Source organism: Bubalus kerabau, chromosome 3 (genome assembly GCF_029407905.1).
Source record: "Bubalus kerabau isolate K-KA32 ecotype Philippines breed swamp buffalo chromosome 3, PCC_UOA_SB_1v2, whole genome shotgun sequence".
In the NCBI taxonomy this organism is placed as follows: Eukaryota; Metazoa; Chordata; class Mammalia; order Artiodactyla; family Bovidae; genus Bubalus; species Bubalus kerabau.
The window spans coordinates 6,881,259-6,902,164 of NC_073626.1; the positions used below are offsets into that span (position 1 = coordinate 6,881,259).

The following is a 20,906-nucleotide window of genomic DNA, read 5'->3' on the forward strand; positions in this document are numbered from 1 at the left end:
ACTGTGAGATACAGGACTGCTGCTGAAGCCCGAGTTAGTGTTTGTGTGACTTTTACTTTTTGTTTCTTCAGTTTCACAAGATTTGCCCCTTGGCCTCGGTCTCTGTTAGTATGTGTGCATTGTTCTGTGCTGGCTATATTTGACCACCTAGAAACACAGGAAGGGGTTGTTTAAATCCACACCACTTTGCTGCTCCCAATACTATTTCTTGTGTTACTGAGCTTGACAAATTCGGGGCAGAGTCTGAAAGAGTTTCGCAAGCATTTGTTTTTACCTCCAAGGATTCATAAATGTGTCTCTCTAAGTTTTATCCTTATTAGGAATGAAGTGAACTTCAAATTCCTATAATCTTTGCAATCCTAACTAAGCTCCTTCTAGCCATGGTGAAAAATCATAACAATTTTTATGGAAGGTAAACCAGCCACCCGGGTAGAATTTTCCGTGCAAATACTGAGCTGTGTGCAGCTGTTTGTGACTTTACAGGGCTTCCCTGGTGGCTCAGCTGGCAAAGAATCTGCCTGCAATGCAGGAGACCAGGGTTCGATTCCTGGGTTGGAAAGATCCCCTGGAGAAGGGAATGGCAACCCACTCCAGTATTCTTGCCTGGAGAATTTCATGGACAAAGGCGCCTTTACAGTCTTGAGCCCTAACAAGCCACAAGGCTTCAATCTTGTGAATCAGGCAAAAGCCAGGTGTGGGGTGGCTTTCTAGCTTCAAAGCCATAAAAGAGAAGGTTAAGATAGGAGGGGAAATGAAATTAAGGACAAGGCAGGATTGAGAATAAAATAATCGTAATGATAGGTCTCTATTGACAAGACATGGAGCCTCAGAATAGAAACCCAGAGTTGTTCTGGAGGGTGCCCAGGTGCCGCTGTAGCCGGAACTGGCTCCATCTTTCCCCAAAGTGTATGGAGGGTTTTTAGGCTTCCCTGGTGGCTTAGCCGTGAAGAATCCTCCTGCCATGCAGGAGATATGGGCTTGATCCCTGGTCTGAAAACATCCCCTGGAGAAGGAAATGGCAACCCACTCCAGTATTCTTGCCTGGGAGTCCCATGGACAGAGGAGCCTGGTGGGCTACAGTCCACGGAGTCACAGAGTTGGACGTGACTTAGTGACTAGACAGCAATGGAAGGCTTTTGGTTTGTCTCCAGACTGCTTCCTGTCGTGGCAGCCTCTTTCCTTGTCATACCGTGTAGACACTGCTAAGCTTCCCAGCCGTGTCCGCACAGGCTGACCTGCTGCGCGCAGCTGCTGAGAGGCTACCTGCTGATCCTGGTAGTGTATTCCGCACACAAGGCCCATGGCAGTTGGGGAGCCTTGTCTATTCACCTGTGAAGAAGAGAACTTTGTTCAGTTATCATTATTTTTTAACAGGTGCCAGACAAACGACTGCTTTCAGGAAATGCCCTGGCATGGAAACTGTTGAAAATTACTTCCTTGATCTAACACCCCACATTAAAAACCAGATTTCAAAATCTCAGAGAAGCAAGGTTTCTGTTTGGTCCGAAAGGGTGGGGAAGAGCTGACTTTGGTCATAATAATCTCTAGGTAGAATTGTCGTCCTGTGTTAATTTTATAGTTGGGGGCTATTTCCGCAGCCTTGGTGGCTCCAACGTTGGCACTGTTTTGGAAGTCTTTGTTTGTTTGCTTTCTTGAACTTTGTTTGTTTTTTTGTGTTGTTTTTGGCAACACCAAGCAGCTTGTGAGACATTAATTGCCTGACCAGGGATTGAACCCCCGCCCTTGGCCACAAGACAGCAGAATCCTAACTACTGGACCACCAGGGAAATCCCTGGCACCGCTTTGTTGATGCAGGTAATACAAATGTGGCTAAAGAAGAAATTCTGTAGAACAGATGTTATCTCCAGGAGAGAGTACAAAGATTTAATGTTAATGCTTCATTTGACTAAGTCATTTAAACCTCTCAGAAATCCTCTGAGGGAGGTCGATATTATTCTTTGCAATTTTCAGGGGTCTTACCTGGTGGTTCGGTGATTAGGGCTCTGCACTACCACTGCAGAGGGCGTGGGTTTGATCCCTGGTCCAGGAACTAAGATTCTGCACGCTGCAACTAAAGATTGAAGACACTGCCTGTTGCGACTAAGATCCGGTGCAACCAAAAAGTAAAGAAAGATTAAATAAATAAAGAGTGGTTAAAGAAAACCCCTGTTCCCCTTAAAAAGAAAGAAAAGAAAATACTACTCCTTGAATGTCTAAAAAATGTTTGAAGATCTTAATGCGTTTTCAACCTCTTAAACGAATTCCAAAATTACTATACTTAAAATACTTATAGACTTATAAGAATAGTATAAAGAGCTCCCCTATACCCTTCACTTACACTCCACAACCCATGACGTTCTACCATACCTGCTTATTCTTTGCTTCCGCGCTCTCTCCTTTATACTTCTCTTCAGCCGTTTGCAAATCATCTCTCACCATTTCAAAGTGCAATAATCACTAACAACCAAGGCACTCTCCTGCAGAGTTTCCTGTCATAGTATAACCAGCAAGTGCTGCCGTGTTCCTCTTTAACCCACAGACCCTACTCCCGTATCACCAGTTGTATTAATAATGTCCTTCCTAAACTTAAAATCTGAGTAAGGATCTTGAGCTACACTTAGTGGTCACATCTCTTTTGTTGTTGCTCAGTTGCTCAGTCGTGTCCAGCTCTTTTCGACCCCATGGACTGCAGCACGCCAGGCTTCTCTGTCCTTCACCATCTCCTGGAGCTTGCTCAGACTCATGTCCGTTGAGTCGGTGATGCCATCCAACCATCTCATCCTCTGTCGTCCCCTTCTCCTCCAGCTTTCAATCTTTTCCAGCATCAAGATCTTTTCAAATGAGTCAATTTTTTGCATCAGGTGGCCAAACTATTGGAGCTTCAGCTTCAGCATCAGTCCTTCCAATGAATATTCAGGGTTGATTTCCTTTAGGATGGACTGGTTGGATCTCCTTTCAGTCCAAGGGACTCTCAAGAGTCTTCTCCAACACCACAGTTCAAAAGCATCAATTCTTCAGCACTCAGCTTTCTTTATAGTCCAGCTCTCACATCCATACGTGACCGCTGGAAAAACCATAGCTTTGACTAGACAGACCTTTGTTAGCAAAGTAATGTCTCTGTTTTTCAATATGCTGCCTAGGTGGATCATAACTTTTCTTCCAAGGAGCAAGGATCTTTTAATTTCATGGCAGCAGTCACCATCTGCAGTGATTTTAGACAAAAAAAAAAAAAAAAAGACTGTCACTGTTTCCACCGTTTCCCCATCTATTTGCCATGAAGTGATGGGACCAGATGCCATGATCTTAGCTTTCTGAATGTTGAGCTTTAAGCCAACTTTTTCACTCTCCTCTTTCACTTTCATCAAGAGCTTCTTTAGTTCTTCTTCACTTTCTGCCATAAAGGTGGTGTCATCTGCATATCTGAGGTTTTTGATATTTCTCCCGGCAATCTTGATTCCAGCTTGCGCTTCATCCAGTCCAGCATTTCACATTATGTTCTCTGCATATAAGTTAAATAAGCAGGGTGACAATATACAGCCTTGACGTACTCCTTTTCCTGTTTGGAACCAGTCTGTTGTTCCATGTCCAGTTCTAACTGTTGCTTCCTGATCTGCATACAGGTTTCTCAAGAGGCAGGTTAGGTGGTCTGGTATTCCCATCCCTTGAAGAATTTTCCACATAGGTATCCATGTACCGCACAGCTACCTATGTACCTATCTATTTATATCTATCTATGTACCTATCTCTGCCCGCTTATTAAAAACCATAGGGAATTCCCTAGTGGTTCAATTGTTAGGACTCACTGCTTTCACTGCCGTGACCCAGGTTTGATCTCTGGTTGGGGAAGATCCCACAAGCCTCACAGCAAAGCCAGAAAAACAAACACAAATTCACATGACCTCCAATTCCAACCCAACAACAAAGGCTTCTTTATTCTCCATTTCCTTCCCCAGGAGTGAGGAACCAGGCCCCCATTAACCCCGGCACATTCACTCGTCTTCCCCCTCCCACTCTATGTAAGTGGTCTTTCCCATGATGCTTAGCTGAAGTCCTGGCTCCAAGACAGGCTGGTCCCACCTCCACCAGCGGTGGCCTTGGCCTCTGGGAAGAGCGAAGGAGCTTGGAATGAACTGTGATGCCTTTATAGACATATATGTATTGGAAGGCAGCTCAGTATTTATATATATAAATTCAGAGATCAGCTCTAATGCCACCTAACTTCATGACCTTGGATATGTGTGGGACATTTCTAAGTCTCATTTGCTCATCTGTGAAATGGGGATAATAATTGTGCCTACTTCACAGAGTTACTATGAGTATTAAATGATAATCTACACTAAAATTGGTGACTTGTTCTCTGCAAAAAGAGAAGAGTTGGAGATGGTTCACAAGGGCTTGGTCCCTGGAGAGTATCTTTAGGTGCCTGGTTAATTATTAGTTCAAGGGTGCCTTGGAAACCCGGTTTGGCCCAGGACCAATTACTCCTCTGGATCAGGTTAATACCTGCAGAAATGTGACCACCTGAAGGGGGAGCTAGAAAGGCTGAATTTGGAAGTCAGTTCTACAGGAAAGGAAAAGATTGTCCAGATGGTTTTCTGAGCAATAAGGAAGCTTGAAGGAAAAGATTTACAGTGCTTCAGACCCAGTGCTTCCCAGCACATACTGATGGACTGAATGCTGGAGAAAGAAAAGGAATGTTGGAGAAAGCCACATGTCTTAGTAAAAGTGAACACGGCTCTCCCTATCTCTCCTGGTTTTCTATGAAGCACTCCTGGGTGCTGACTCCTAGCCGTCCCTGGGCCTGCCTGAACGGCATGGGATGGGACACCGACCAACAGCACAAAGCCCTGAGCAAAGCTGCTCACATTCGAGTCGAGTCAGCCACTTCTAGCACAGTGGCCCTGGGCTGGGAGGTCACCGGGAGACCAGTGACCTTCTGAGTTGGGACTCGGAGTTTCCTCATTGGGCAAGAGGGAGCGAGAGCCCCCCGATGCCCGGCTACCAGCTGTGTCATTCACACTCCCTGGTACCCTGTTGTAACGTCCATTCTGCTTGTCAGCCCAGGTGTCCCCTCATCCTTGTCTAATAGAGACTCTTGTTGTTTAGTCCCCCAGTAGCGTCCAGCTGTTTTACAGCTCCGTGGATTGTAGCCCGCCAGGCTCCTCTGTCCATGGGATTCTCCAGGCAAGAATACTGGAGCGGGTTGCTGTTTTCTTCTCCAGGGGATCTTCCTGACCCAGGGATCAAAAATGGGTCTCCTGCATCAGCAGGCAGATTCTTTACCACTGAGCCCTTTGTAAGCCCCTAATCTAGATTGCTGCCGCTGCTGCGTCACTTCAGTCATGTCCGACTCTGTGTGACCCCATAGATGGCAGCCCACCAGGCTCCCCCATCCCTGGGATTCTCCAGGCAAGAACACTGGAGTGGGTTGCCATTTTCTTCTCCAGATTACAAGTGCCTTAAAGGCTGACACTCGGTTTTGTGTGGATGTGCAACAGGGGGGTTTTGAATTCAGTTGTAACCTCCTGTTCTATTTCCTCTTGGCTCCTTTCCTGCTGGACATTGCTCACTGGTAGGAAGGCGAGACCTTTGGGTCATGACTGAGGGCGGCTAGTGTCAGGAGACAGAGTGGAAACAGCCTCGGTCTGCTTAGGGAAGAAGGGATGGAATGTGGTCTTGCAGAGAGTTTGACCAGGAGTGATAACCATAAATACGAGCTGTTTCAGAGACAGCTGCTTCCCTGGTCACCTGGGAGACTTCGCTGAAAGAGTATTTCTTGGAGGAGGACATTGACTCGTGTTATACTTTCATTCATTCACTCACTTCTGGTGAGACACTGTATAACAAAGAGAAGCGCACGTATCACTAGGGCTCAGCTTGATACCGTTGCACAAAGTGGACGCAGCCACAGCCACGCAGTCAGTGGAAGGACACAGAACATAACCAGCATTCCGGTCACTACCATGATGTCTGGCAGCACAGACGCTTTTACCTGTTTTTGACTTTTATAGAAATGGAAATGTACAGCATGTACTTTTCCTGTCTGCCTTTTTTTTTTTTTTTTTCCTTGCTCAATGGTCTGTTTGTGAGATTCCCTTTTTGGTGGTTGCAGACAGTTATGATTCATTCTCATTGCTGTGTGCAGAGAAGGAGGTATGTGAAGTTGGGGTGGGAAGGTGGAGGGTGACCTGGAACATTTAGCCGTATCTGGAGACATTGGTTGTCAAAACCTGGAGGGGGCACAAGGGGTGATATGGGCATCTGGTGGGTGGAGACCGAGGATGTTGGTAAATTTCCACTGGATAGCACCCACCCCACCACCCCCCCAACAAGGCCTATTCAGCCCAAAATGCCAGTACTGCCATGGTGGAGAAACCCTGCCATGTAACAACTGTTGGTGGGCATTTGGGTCTACTAGGAATGTGGCTGCAGTGGATGTTGAGCTAGGTGAAATTTTAATTGTCGTTTAGTCGCCAAGTCTTGTCCAACTCTTTTGCGACCCCATGGACTATAGCCCACCAGGCTCCTCTGTCCATGGGATTTCCCAGGCAAGAATACTGAAGTGGGTTGTCATTTCCCTCTCCAGGATATCTTCCCAACCCGAGGACTGAACCCACGTCTCTAGCCTCTTCTGCACTGGCAGAGAGATTCTTTACCGCTGAGTCGTGTGTCCTTTAAACACACACACAAATACCTGGGGATGGAACTGCTGGGTGCCAGAGGTCTGCGCTCAGCCTGAGTAGAAATCGCCAATGTCCTGGAGTGGTCCCAGTTCACGCTTCCTCCTGGAGTGCACAGATGTTCTGGTTGCTCTCCATCTGCACCAGTGTGTGGTATTTTCTGACTTTTTTTCATTTTAAAAAAAATGTGTGTCTCCTTCTCCTACACCCTCCTCCATTTCAGTTGATGGCAAACAGGATACTCAACACATCACTGTTTGTCGGTAAATAACCCTAGCCTGTGGGTTTCGTGAAAGACTGGGATTAGGACAGGCGTCCGCACTGTGTACAGTAAAGTACAGAATGAATTTGGGGCAGGATGACCTGCACCTAGGGTTTCTCTTATTTAAATAACACCAACTAGCACCATTCTGTCTATCCATTTTCTTTCATTCTTCCTAAAAGTACCAGTTACCATAGTGAATTTACCATAGTAAATTTTATTCAAGGAATCAGGCTATCGACCATTTGAATTCACGATTTTGGAGGGTTTTTTGCTCTTTTGTGGCTTTTATTTTTAGCCGCACCTTAAGGCTTGTGGAATCTGAGTTCCTAGATCAAGGAACCAACTCAGATCCTTAGCAGTGACAACTCAGAGTCCTAACCACTGGACTGCCGAGGACTCCTTCAGTTCAGTTCAGTCGCTCAGTTGTGTCCGACTCTTTGTGACCCCATGAACCGCAGCACGCCAGGCCTCCCTGTCCATCACCAACTCCCGGAGTTCACTCAGACTCATGTCCATCAAGTCAGTGATGCCATCCAGCCATCTCATCCTCTGTTGTCCCCTTCTCCTCCTGCCCCCAATCCCTCCCAGCATCAGAGTCTTTTCCAATGAGTCAACTCTTCGCATGAGGTGGCCAAAGTACTGGGTTTCAGCTTTAGCATCATTCCTTCCAAAGAACACCCAGGACTGATTGATCTCCTTTAGAATGGACTGGTTGGAATCCTTAGCATTCATTTTTATTCAATATTTCCAAACTATACAGTATTGATTATCCTGAAATAGTGATTTTTTGTTTTGTTTATGATATATTGCTTAATCTTTAAAAAAATAGATCAAGTGAGGTCACTGAGGAAAAAATAATCATAGAATTTGGCATCTGATCCTTTGGGTCTCAAACTTTAGTCTCAAGAGCTATTATAAATGCAAATGATTAAATTCCACCTGGAACTAACGGACTTCTTCGGGTAGGGGACCTGCAACCTTGAGAGGTCGAACAGAAGGTTGCAAACTTTTGACCTAAACTATCCTTAACCTCAAGTCACAGGCACACTTACTTTGGCTTTTGGAAACAAATGTTTAAGTAAAACAATGAATCAGTTCTTCTTCCAAGGTTAAGCAATTAGTTTCCACAGGTAAATTCAGTAGTAAGTTTTATCCTAGAATGTTAACTTGTTGTTGTTGTTCAGTAACTCAGTCATGTACGACCCTTTGTGACCTCATGGACTACAGCACACCAGGCTTCCCTGTCCTTCACTGTCTGCAGGAGTTTGCTCAAACTCATGTCCACTGAGTCAGTGATGCCATCCAACCATCTCATCCTCTGTTGTCCCCTTCTCCTCCTGCCCTCAATCTTTCCCAGCATCAGAATCTTTTCTAATGAGTCAGCTCTTTGCATCGGGTGGCCAAAGTACTGAAATGTCAGCGTCAACATCAGTCCTTCCAATGAATATTTAGGGTTGATTTCCTTTAGGATCGAGTGGTTTGATCTTGCAACCCAAAGGACTCTCAAGAGTCTTCTCCAACACCACAATTTGAAAGCATCAATTCTTTGGTCCTTAGCCTTCTTTATGGTCCAGTTCTGACATCCATACATACATGACTACGGGAAAAACCACAGCTTTGACTATACAGATACTGGTTGGCAAAGTAATGTCTCTGCTTTTTAATACACTGTCTAGGTTTGTCAGAGCTTTCCTTGCAAGGAGCAAGCAAGTGTCTTTTAATTTCGTTAACTGGCTATGACTTATTTGGAATACTGAATTTTTTTTTTCATTCTCTGAGCCCCGCCCAGTTTCAGGCTCTTTATGGTACCAGTGGCTACATTTCTGCTACCAGAAGGTTGCCTTCTTACTGTGCAGGTTTTGGCATTTGCCTATGGGGATTTGTGTGGACTGTCTTTTGCAAATATTTGCTTAGCTCCTTTAGCATCCAGGAAGTGTTTTCTTGATACCTTTGTGCCATCAAAATGAGATGCAGATCAGTTCACCTCACACTACCATGCTAGGGTTTGGTAGGACCGCCTTCTGTACCTGCCACCTAAGCCTTGAAAGTTCTGTGTGTTCATCTTCCTCCCCTCTTTGAGGCAAGAGTTTGAAATCATGCTTTGGGTTCTGTGATCTAAACAACAACCTCTGCTACTGTTAATTAGATGAACAGTATGAAAGTAAAATGATTGGGTCCCCAGAGCAGGTGGATTTTCCCCAGTGACCTCCCTCGGAAGGCTCTCGGTTCTGGGAGAAATTGTTGTTTTAAAGATGTGCTTGGAAAATGTCTTCGTCCTTCTCTTTAGCATCATGATCATCACAGATACGGACTTCCCTGGCTGTCCAGGGGCTAAGACTTTGTGACTCCACTGCAGGGGGCATAGGTTTGATCCCTGGTCGGGGAACTAAGATCCCACGTGCCTTGTGGTATGGTTTAAAAAAAAAGCAAACTGCATAGATACATAGACAAACAAACAAAAGGCTTCGTTTACAAAACATCTGGCTACTCAGAACAGAATTGCTTGACTGACTGTCCAAAGTGAAATGGACTGTCACTGTTCTCTGCTTTTTCATGAGATATTCTTAGTTCCAGGAGAAGAAAATTAATCTATATATTTTGTAATTAAGGAATGAATCCCTGAGTCACTTGACCTGCTTCAAGAGTAATAAAAACCACACACAAATGACCTGCTGAAGAACAGCCACCAGTGAGTCCGAGAAATGACAGCATCTCGCCTCACTTGCATAGCCTTTTCTGCTGATGTGACTTTGCACCTCCGTGCCACGCCAGCAACTTCACTAGACCCCTTCTTTTCCAGTGCCCCTTCTGCTGATTTACCAGTATGAATCGAGTGTTTTTGCTCAAGCCTCCGTCCCCTCCATTTCTTTCCCAACTCCAGGATAACTGTTAATTGTGAAAGGAAAAACAGGTCCCAGAACAATTATGAAAGTATAATGAAGTTTGCATTAGTCCATGCAACTAAACCAAGGAAAGATGCATAAGGAAGTGACTAGAATTCAGTGCTGATGTGGTATATTCATTCGAACAGGCATGTGCTGTGGGGGAAGAGAGAAAAAAAGCACTATTTGTACAGTTAAATGACACCTCCGAAAAGCTAGAAATCGGCCTGAAAGAAAAAAAAAATCAGAAATGACTCTTCTAGCCTGTGCTGTTCTGATATATAAATTAAAACAGTGGGCAAATGTGAGCTTCAACATGCCTTCTTCCTGAGCTGAAAATTGTGCTTTCAAACGCCCAGATGATTTTGGACCCGTCTGACAAGCATGGAACGCACTGCGTGCGTGCCGGGCCCTGGCGGAGCTGCTGGGTTGTGAGAGAAATGGGAGGTGAAAGTCCTTGCTCTCCTGCACTCACGCTTTAAACACGACTGGTTCTTTGAGGTCTCAGTTCACTGACTTGAAGGTTTTTATCTGCTGCCCTGCCAAAGAAATTCTAGATTGACAACTCTCCCTGGGAAATTTCTGTACACGAGGCTTTCTTGTTTTGGTGTTCTTGCTCACTCTTGTAATTTCCCCAACTGGAATGCCTTCTCCTTGCTCTGTCTGAATCTCACCATTGGAAGCTCTTGCAAAGCATCCCAGCTCCAAGGGAATTGTTTGTTTCTCTTCTGAGTTCCTGTCACATTTATCAGACAGCTTCTTGTTTGGAACTAATCCATGGTCTTTCCTGTTTTGTTGGTTGTCTTTCCAGCTGTATGCATTTTAAATCCCACTAAAGATACACTTCCCTACAGGTCAGAGGCCATACCTCATACTTCCTGGATTCCATCACTGTTGCTTAGCGATTCACCTTACATCATACTAAATTGTTCTTCATTTTAAAAGCTGGAAAGGGAGACTTCCCTGGCCGTCTAGTGGTTGAGACCCCACACTTTCAATGCAAGGACTGGCGTTGGAGTCCTGGTTGGGGAACTAAGATCCCACATGCCATGTGGCACAGCCAAAAATTGAAAGAATAAAAATGAAAAATAAATAAAACTATTTAAAAAAATCTGGAAGGGACCGTGGAGAACATCCTTTTTATTTATTTTTAAGTTATTATTATTTTTTAAAATATTGATTTGGCTACGCCAGGTCCTAGTTTCGGCATGAGGGGTCCAGTTACCTGATAGGGATTGGCCCTGCATTGGGAGAACAGAGTTTTAGCTCTAGGTCACCAGGGAAGTTCCAAGAACATCGTTTTTAAAGAAGAAGCCAGTGGGAGCCAAAGATCACATAATCAGTTAAAGGTAGAAAATTCACCAGTACCCGGGTTTCCTTATTTTTGCACCATTCCCTGTTAGTAATTGTAGGGGTTAATGGGTAACCTTTCCTTGAAATGCAAGACAAAGTACATCTTGCATGGCTCCCCCCACCCCAAAGTGATTAAAAGTTGTGTTTTTTTAATGTTATTTGATCTCTCTGGTCGGTCAACATGGTCAGAGCTTTTGCTTGTCAGAGAAAAATACCAGTTGTTCTGTTCCCAATTCTAGTTTAAAGGACATTTACCCATGAGCACCTGGAACTGTGGGGAATGTGGACTCCATTCATTCATTCACCCGTTCATTCATTCAACACATATAAATAAATCACCTAGGTAAGGTAACGTACATATTTCTCATCACAAGGTGGAACAATAGGAAAATAATAATAGAAAGTAGACTCTACTCATTCACTGTCTATTAATTCCTTACTGATCTTGGGACTTTAAATCTCTCCCTTATCTTTATTTCTTTATTTAAGAAAAACTCAAACGATACAGTATCTGATGTCCTGTGAATATCTGCAGGACTAAAGCCTCAACTGTAAAAGCCTCCTGCATTTCCTTCTACTTCTAGGAAATGTAGTTAACTTAGGCATCACTATCACCCTTGCCTCGTAGTTTAAGAGGCTTTACTTTAGTTATATGTAAATGGATGCAAGGGGCTTCCCTGGTGGCTCAGACGGTGAAGTGTCTGCCTGTAATGCAGGAGACCTGGGTTCTATCCCTGGGTCGGGAAGATTCCCTGGAGAAGGAAATGGCAACCCACTCCAGTACTCTTGCCTGGAAAATTCCATGGATGGAGGAGCCTGGTAGGCTACAGTCCATGGGGGTGCAAAGAGTCAGACATGACTGAACAACTTCACTGGTTCAAATGGACTTAATGGACATGAATTTGAGCAAACTCCAGGAGATGATGAAGGACAGGGAAGCCCGATGTGCTGTAGTCCATGGGGTCACAAAGAGTTGAACATGACTTAGGGGCTGAAGAACAGCAACACTATAATGCTACTATTATTATCAATGAGTGCCTTATACATTTGTGGGTTGACTTTCCACCATGATTTATTTCGCTCTTGTTCTTCCTCCAGTTGGCACTTGTTGCCTGGGAGCTTCTCAACCCAACGTCTTAGGTGGTGCTCCTTGGGCAAAAAGGTGATGTCCAAGTTTTTCAGAACAATAATATGCAAGGTCTTTTATGACCTTTTATGACCAGCAGCCACCTCCCTAGGGATGTGACTCAGCCTGGCAGGCAGCAAACTCCAGGCGTTGCTCCCTCAACGAAACTACTGTAGGTCACCCAGCATCAGGCAAGTGCTACCTTGCCTCCTCGCACAGAAAGCCTAGGGGTGCTGAGGTTCTCCTCCTCAACTTTGATTATTTCTTTATTTCACTGAGACTGGGAGTCTTCTATCATTTCACAAAAAGGATACCCTCTTCATTTTGGAGCTATGCTCCGGCTAGCTTCGAAATTGAAAAATTCTTTTTTTTTTAAATTGGAATATAGTTGACTGAGGGTTTCTCTGGTGGCTCAGATGGTTAACAATCTGTCTGCAATGTGGGAGACACAGGAGATGTGGGTTTGATCTCTGGTTCGGGAAGATCCCCTGGAGAAGTAAATGGCAACCCACTCCAGTATTCTTGCCTGGAAAATCCCATGGACAGAGGAGCCTGGTGGGCTACAGTCCATGGAGTTGCAAAGAGTTGGACATGACTGAGCGACTAACACACAAACGTAGTTGACTTACAATGTTTCATGCATACAGCAAAATGATTCAATTATCCCTAAACATGTATTATCTATTCTTTTTCAGATTCTTTTCCATGATAGGTTATTACAAGATATTGAATATAGCCCCCTGTGCTGTTGTGTTGTACAGGAGGTCCTTGTTGGTTATCTACATTTTCGGGTGTATATGTTAATCCCAAACTCCTAATTTATCCCTCCACCCCCCTTTTCTCCTTTGATAACCATGTTTGTTTTCTTTGTCTGTGAGAATATTTCTGTGTTGTAAATAAGTTCATTTGTATTCTTTTTCTTTGAAATTTCACCTGTAAGTGACATCACTTATAGAAAGATGATTTTAATCTTTCTCTGTTCGACATACTTCATTTAGTATGATCATCTGTGTGTGTGTGTGTGTGTGTGTGTGTTTAGTTGCTCAGTCATGTCCAACTCTTTGCAACCCCATGGACTGTAGACTGCTAGGCTTCTTTGTCCATGGAAATTTTCCAAGCAAGAAAACCTGAAGCAGGTTGCCATTTCCTACTCCAGGGGATCTTCCCAGCCCAGGGATCAAACCCCCATTTCTTGTGTCTCCTGCAAGGATGATTCTTTATCACTGTGCTGCCTGGGAAGCCCCCGCGATCTCCTCTAGGTCCATCTATATTGCTGCAAGTGGCACTATTTCATTTCATATGGCTCAGAAATACTCTATTGTATATGCACCACATCCTCTTTATCCATTCCTTTGTTGATGGCCATTTATGTTGCTTCTATTGTAAATAGTGCCGCAGTGAACATTAGGGTGCGTGTATCTTTTCAAATCAGAGGTGTTGTGTTTTCTGAATATCTGCCCAAGAGTGGAATTGCAAGACCATATGGTAACTCTGTTTTTAGTTCCTTAAAGAACCTGAATACTATTCTCCATAGAGGCAGCACCAAGTTACATTCCCGTCATCAGTGTAGGAGTGTTCCTGGAAAAACTCTTAAATGATGCAGAAAACAATAAAAGCTTCTGAATGGAAGAAACAACAAGCTTTTAAGGTGGCCCTGGGGAGGGCAAACATGTCTAGCCTGATTAACTGTCTAGTTCGGGCATAACTGCTTCCAGAGTGAGCCAAAGGTGGGGATGCTGGGCCTGCACGCGTGGATTCTGCCCTTGCCTGCAGTCACGGGCAGGGAGGCAAGGCTGAGCTGTTCAGTCTCAGCAGCAAAGAAACAAAAAAAAACAAAAATGCTTGGTGTCTGTGCTGGAAAAGCAGGTCTTATGGCCTCACAGGAAGGAAAGGGAACAGTGGTCTTTCGCTGTTACAAGTGGTTTTTTTTTTTTTTTTTTTTTTAAGTTCTCCTGTAGGGATTTTTCAATACCCAAGGGCAGACAGGAAAGACAGCTATATTTTCAAAACTCATACAATGCTGCTTTAAGTAACGGATTGAATACCAAAGAAGTATGCTGGAAGTTCCTAATTGGCTAACGTCTGTGTTTCTCAATAGAGTAATATTATTAACGTCTACCCTCTAAGCCTGTAGAAATCTGAATCCCTTTCTTGCTGGCCAGTTGGAAATAATAATGTAAACAGACTCTTGTGGCCTCATTAAGTCATGTGTCTGAACACTTTGTCAAACTGCAAATATTTAAAATATTTTAATATTCATTCTAAGCCGAAAAGGCTTTGCCAAACTAGATAATGAAATTACTCTCTGTTGTTTTGAAACAGAATAGATTATAGCCTGATATTTAAAGGTATTATTTGGAAGGAGGAGGGAAGCAGCTTGGGATTGAATTTTCCATTATCTTGAACTATGGGGACACTAAGAATTAGATTAATCTGCTCTGTCCAGCTAAAGGCTCCATCTACTTTTTCCACTTTGCATAAAAATCCAAAGGTGGGTTCCATGCAGAGTTTATTTGTGATATATCTTAGAGGATGAGGAGAATTTAGTAAGGGAGGGAGAAAAATAATGTATGAGCTGGAAGAATGAAAAATGTGAGCAATAAAGGTAGAAGGAAAACCTGCCATGGTTCAGGAAGTGATGAGTCATTCAGTTGGAGTACAGAGTGCCTTGAGTCATGGAGATTAACCTTGCTTTTCCTGCCTCTGCTGAAAGCAAAAAAATCAGCATATTGCTCTATTAATTTTATTAATAGCAGAGTAGAGACTTTTCAAAAAGGAGCAGGGAAAGGGCATTAAAAGACTTTTTTTTTCTTCATCGGGTGAGGTGGGGGCTGTCTCCATGGTGCGTTACTGCTACAGAATGAAAGCTCAGAGAGTTACTTTCAGATCAAAGGTAAGGAGAAATGGGAAGGCAGGCAGAATAGTGCATGGGAAGTCATCATAAAGAACATATGTTGATCTGCATGAAAAAAGAAACGGCCACCCAGTCCAGTATTCTTGCCTGGAAAATTCTATGGATGGAGGAGCCTTGCGCACTATAGTCCATGGGGTCGCGAAGTGTCAGACGCGACTCAGCGCCTTTCACGTTCACTTTTCGTTGTAAAGGTACAAGGCAAAGAGGATGAGTGGCGTATGATCTAAAACCCTGAACTCCCCAACGGTTTGGGGGATAGTTTTTAAGAAAATTTTTGGGATGAGGGCTGCAAGGTGTGTGACTTTGCTTTCACTGACTGAAAAGCTGAGCGCCGAAGAATTGATGCTTTTGATATGCGGTGTTGGAGAAGACTCTTGAGAGTCCCTAGGACTGCAAGGAGATCCCACCAGTCCATCCTAGAGGAAATTAGTCCTGAATATTCATTGGAAAGACTGATGCTAAAGCTCCAATCCTTTGGCCATCTGATGCAAAGAACTGACTCACTGGAAAAGACCCTGATGCTGGGAAAGATTGAAGGTGGGAGAAGGGGATGACAGAGGATGAGATAGCTGAATGGCATCACTGACTCGATGGACATGAGTTTGAGTAAGCTCTGGGAGGTGGTGATGGACAGGGAGGCCTGGCGTGCTGCAGTCCATGGAATCACAAAGAGCGACTGAACCGAACTGAGGTAGCAGGGCTCTTTGCTCAATCTGAAGTTATCATCCTCTACCTGGGAGGGGCCCTGGATTCTGAAGATAAAATAAAGACACTGTTCCCTGTATGCCCTGAAGTGGAATCAGGACCTTGCCCCAAGGCTGTACTTCTGTTTCTGGGCTCTTCTCCACTTGTGTCTGCACGTCCTTCCCCTCTCTCCCCTGATTCAGTTCAGTTCAGTCACTCAGTCGTGTCTGACTCTTTGCGACCCCATGAATCACAGCATGCCAGGCCTCCCTGTCCATCACCAACTCCCAGAGTTTACTCAAACTCACATCCATCGAGTCAGTGATGCCATCCAACCATTTCATCCTCTGTCGTCCCCTTCTCCTCCTGCCCCCAATCCCTCCCAGCATCAGAGTCTTTTCCAATGAGTCAACTCTTCGCATGAGGTGGCCAAAGTACTGGAGTTTCAGCTTTAGCATCAGTACTTCCAATGAACACCCAGGACTGATCTCCTTTAGGATGGACTGGTTGGATCTCTTTGCAGTCCAAGGGACTCTCAAGAGTCTTCTCCAACACCACAGTTCAAAAGCATCAATTCATCGGTGTTCAGCTTTCTTCACAGTCCAACTCTCACATCCATACATGACCACTGGAAAAACCATAGCCTTGACTAGACAGACCTTTGTTGGCAAAGTAATGTCTCTGCTTTTGAATATGCTATCTAGGTTGGTCATAACTTTCCTTCCAAGGAGTAAGCGTCTTTTAATTTCATGGCTGCAATCACCATCTGCAGTGATTTTGGAGCCCCGAAAAATAAAGTCTGACACTGTTTCCACTGTTTCCCCATCTATTTCCCATGAAGTGATGGGACCAGATGCCATGATCTTCGTTTTCTGAATGTTGAGCTTTAAGCCAACTTTTTCACTCTCCTCTTTCACTTTCATCAAGAGGCTTTTTGGTTCCTCTTGGAGTCAGACACGACTGAAGCGACTTAGCAGCAGCAGCAGCACTTTCTGCCATAAGGGTGGTGTCATCTGCATATCCCCTGATTAGCAACTGTTTGAATCTGCCCTTTGGAGCGCAGCGAAGGTCAAGGAGGCTGAAGAAAGCCTATTTCCTACAAACAAGAAATAGGGGTCAGGGAGAGGCTTTGTACCAGGGAGGACCCCAGGGGGTCCCGCCCTGTCTCAGCCCTAGGATAAGCAGCACAGGGGGAGGACAGGGACTGCGCCCTGATCTCAGAGTCACAGGACATGAAACCAACCCTACACACTCAGATCCCCTAGGACAGGAACTCCTTTCAGCGCCCGATTTGGAAAAGAGAAGGGCGGGGCCCCCGCGGTACCGTCGAGCGGGTTGGATGAGGCTTTCTTTGGGACCTTGTTGCTGCATTCCCACCCACCCCACCCTGACGCGGCATATTTGAGAATGGAGGCTACCGGGTACACCCAGGATTGTGCTGGGAGGGCCGGGGGACCCTCCCGGTCACGGGAAACAAGCTGGGGTGAGTGTCGCAGCCTGTGGGGTGACTAGCAGGAAATGGCATGAGAAGCGCATCGTTTGACTCTTACTGTACTCATTCCCCGAAAGACCGCCGCAAGGGGGAGGGGGTCGGGGAGAGAAAAACCTTGCGAAATGGAAGAAAAGACATCTGAGAAACTAAAGCTGCAGGCGGCGGGGGGAAAGGAATGACCGGAGTTGTAGTGAAACCGGCAGCTACGGCGAGCGGGGAAGCCGCTGGGAGGGGAAGAGGCTGGGCTTAAAGAACCTGCTGCGGGGTGTAGACAAAGGCGGCTTGGGAGGCAGAGGCCGGGGCGGCATCAGTCGCTACTATCAGCCTGGGGAGAGCGCCAACGGCTGGGCTCCCGCTTGGAAACCCGGGAAATTCACCAGCTCTCCCTTCAGGGCAGGAATGCCTGGAGTATGCACCAAGCTAAGAACCCAGAGGGAAAAAGTAAGTTTGGCAGAGGACTTAACCTATCCTGACGGTCTTTGAACTCTTAACTCCTCTTGGAGGCATGCCTTCACCGATGCGTTCCCTCTTCATCATTTCTGTCTCTTGTGTCATCGTTTTCATCGTGTTTTGTGTGTTCAACTTTGGGGGAGAGCAAGGCTTCCAGAGGCTAAATAACTCGGACACTTGGGTGCTGACTCAAGTTTGCACAACCCTTATCAAAGACAAAACACCGTTACTCTGGAGAAACAAACTCATGATGTATGAGAAGTCTTCCTGCGAGGCGTACCTGACCCAAAGCCACTACATCATGGCACCCCTATCAAAGGAAGAAGCCGAGTTTCCTTTGGCATATATCATGGTCATCCATCACAACTTCGACACCTTTGCGAGGCTCTTCAGGGCTATTTACATGCCTCAGAACATCTACTGTGTTCATGTGGATGAGAAAGCGACAGTTGAATTTAAAGACTCAGTGGAGCAGTTACTGAGCTGCTTCCCAAATGCTTTTCTGGCTTCCAAGATGGAGCCCGTGGTCTATGGTGGGATTTCCAGGCTCCAGGCTGACCTGAACTGCATCAAAGATCTTGCAGCCTCGGAGGTTCCCTGGAAATACGCCCTCAACACCTGTGGGCAAGATTTCCCCCTGAAAACCAACAGGGAGATTGTTCAGTATCTGAAGGGATTTAAAGGGAAAAACATCACCCCCGGGGTGCTGCCCCCAGCTCACGCAATTGGGCGGACTAAGTATGTCCACCGGGAGCACCTGGGCAAAGAGCTTTCCTATGTGATAAGAACCACAGCCTTGAAGCCGCCTCCTCCCCACAATCTCACCATCTACTTTGGCTCTGCCTATGTGGCCCTGTCCAGAGAGTTTACCAACTTTGTTCTCCACGACCCACGGGCCCTTGACTTGCTCCAGTGGTCCAAAGACACCTTCAGTCCGGATGAACATTTCTGGGTGACGCTCAATAGGATTCCAGGTATGTGGGATTCCCTATTTCACGTGAAGGCGACATTCTGTACTTGAAAGGGCTTTTCGAGAGCCTGCACCTTTTTGATTAGGAGATAAAAGCTGAAGTATGTGGTTTTCACCTGAATTCTTTCTAAACCCTGAAAGAATTGATGTTCTTTAGGTGACAATTCAGTAGTCTAACCAAGCCAAACATCGGTGGTATTGATCTGCAGTTGGTTGTGTTCTCTTGCGTTTAGCATCTTATTAAATCTTTACCGCAGTCAGGATGAATTGCACCTCATCCCCGCTGGTGATTTTCTTTTCCCCAGATTTGTCAGACTTGCTGTAACCCCAGGGCCATTGGCTTGGCCACTCCCCTGCCCATTCCTAGATTCCCCCTCATCAGCCAGATGTCATCAACTCTGAGAAGCTGAACTGACCATCCCTCTCTTTTCCTTCAGAGATTTTTATCATCTGGAATTATTCAATCTACTTATTTGCATGCGTTTGTTTTTGGCCTTCTCATTAGCTCCATGAAGCAGGTCATTTTCTATTTTGTTACCTGCTGTATCCTCTATGCAAAGAACGCACAGTAAATGCTCAATAAAAAAATGAATGAATGAATGAATGAATGGCAAAGCGTGAGGCTTTACTGCGATGCCACAGCTGTCTCCCTAAGACCCCTGGGCAGAGAAATATTTGGACTCATGCATGTACCACATCATTTTAAAAATATATTTATTTCTCACTTCAGATAAATAATGAGATTCCAGGAGAAGCTTTTTCCTTTCTCATCAGAGCAGTTCTACCTGTGCTAATGGACCAGACCATTGATTTTTAAAACTAAATAAAACATGATAGGATTTCTTCTGAAGGAAACAGCATGCTTTGCACTCACTGAAAAATACAAAATGGATCTCTGATGAACTTGACAGCATTATTATAGCTAGAGAAAAGCAATCATTGTTCTGGTTTTTGGGGGGCTGCCAAGTTGGAAACGCTGGTAGATGCTCTTAGGCTGCAGGGCAGGGCCTGCTGGGCGATAAACATGCCAGCATTCTCTGGAAAACGCCGTGTTTGGTCTCTGAGTCCCAGGGTGACTGGCTGGGGAGCAGGGTTGGCTCCCATCAGTGCACACTCTGTGTCCTGACCTCCCTCTTCCAGGGCCTCCGCCTTGCCACCTTTTACGTGTTGTTTCCATCTTGAGTGTCTAAGTGGGGAACATTAGGTACTGAGAGGCTGGTTTTCATATTTAAATATTTATTCCCTTTGTGTTTTCACTATCCCCTTGAGATTTATAATGGTTTGATTCCAGCCACGTGGTTCCGGAGATATCATACTGAGATGAAGGCAGTTGTAACTTCACAAAAGCCTAAATTGTAGGAAAAACATGGGTTTGGGTTAGTGTTAAATGTCTGTGTTTGCTTAGCAGAAGGATGGTTAGTCTTACCAATGTCAAATCAACTTAAGAAAATCAAGGAAAAAATAATCTTTCACCGCCCTTCTCCCGCCCCCTTTTTTTCCCCTTAGTCCCCTTCTCCTTTCCAGCCCTGGTAAAATGAAGGCAGGAGGCTGAGAACGATATACCTCGACAGGCTCGGGATACAAGACCATTTTTGCTGTAGGTTCGTGGGGTAGCTCCCTGCCTTCTGCCCTCTCTTGCTGACTGTATGGTAGTGGTGGTGGATTAGCCACTAAGCCGTGTCTAACTCTGGTGACTCCGTGGACTGTAGCCTGCCAGGCTCTTCTGTTCGAGGGATTTTCCACAAAAGTCATGTCTTGGAACCTCCTATCTCCCCAGCTACAAAATAAAAGACCCAATAGGCAAGACCTTTTTTTTTTGTTCCTATATATGCCTTATTTTTTTTTTTTGCAGAGGACACAATACTCAGAACCACATAAACACATAGCAGGGAGCTGTTGAGAACTTGTAGAAAGGCCAAGATACTGGTGAGTCTAGACTCCCTCAATCTTGCTGCCCCTTAGCCTGGCAAGTGCATGTCATCACCCCTGCTGGAAACTGGAGGCGAGAGCTTCACTATGAGGACCCTCAGTGATCTGATTCTTCAAGGGATGCCTTTCAGAATAATGTGCCACTTCCCAGGGGCTTGCCG

General features: G+C 45.2%; 3 protein-coding genes across 4 annotated transcripts in view; all 3 read left to right on the forward strand.

Moving 5' to 3' along the window:
• Positions 1 to 20,906, forward strand: part of PAK1IP1 (PAK1 interacting protein 1) — a 228,748-nt gene that overhangs the window by 116,580 nt on the left and 91,262 nt on the right. The window lies entirely within an intron of this gene.
• Positions 1 to 20,906, forward strand: part of LOC129645415 (N-acetyllactosaminide beta-1,6-N-acetylglucosaminyl-transferase-like) — a 93,295-nt gene that overhangs the window by 13,608 nt on the left and 58,781 nt on the right. The gene's annotated exons all lie outside the window — the stretch shown is intronic.
• On the forward strand, positions 17,305 to 18,867 carry LOC129645417 (N-acetyllactosaminide beta-1,6-N-acetylglucosaminyl-transferase-like). Its single transcript, XM_055570578.1, has one exon. It carries the CDS (start codon positions 17,902 to 17,904, stop codon positions 18,865 to 18,867), a length of 966 nt encoding a protein of 321 aa, XP_055426553.1. The 5' UTR covers positions 17,305 to 17,901.

Coding starts and splice junctions, on each gene's coding strand:
- LOC129645417 (XM_055570578.1), top strand. CDS start 17,902: ATGCCTTCACCGATGCGTTCCCTCTTCATCATTTCTGTCTCTTGTGTC.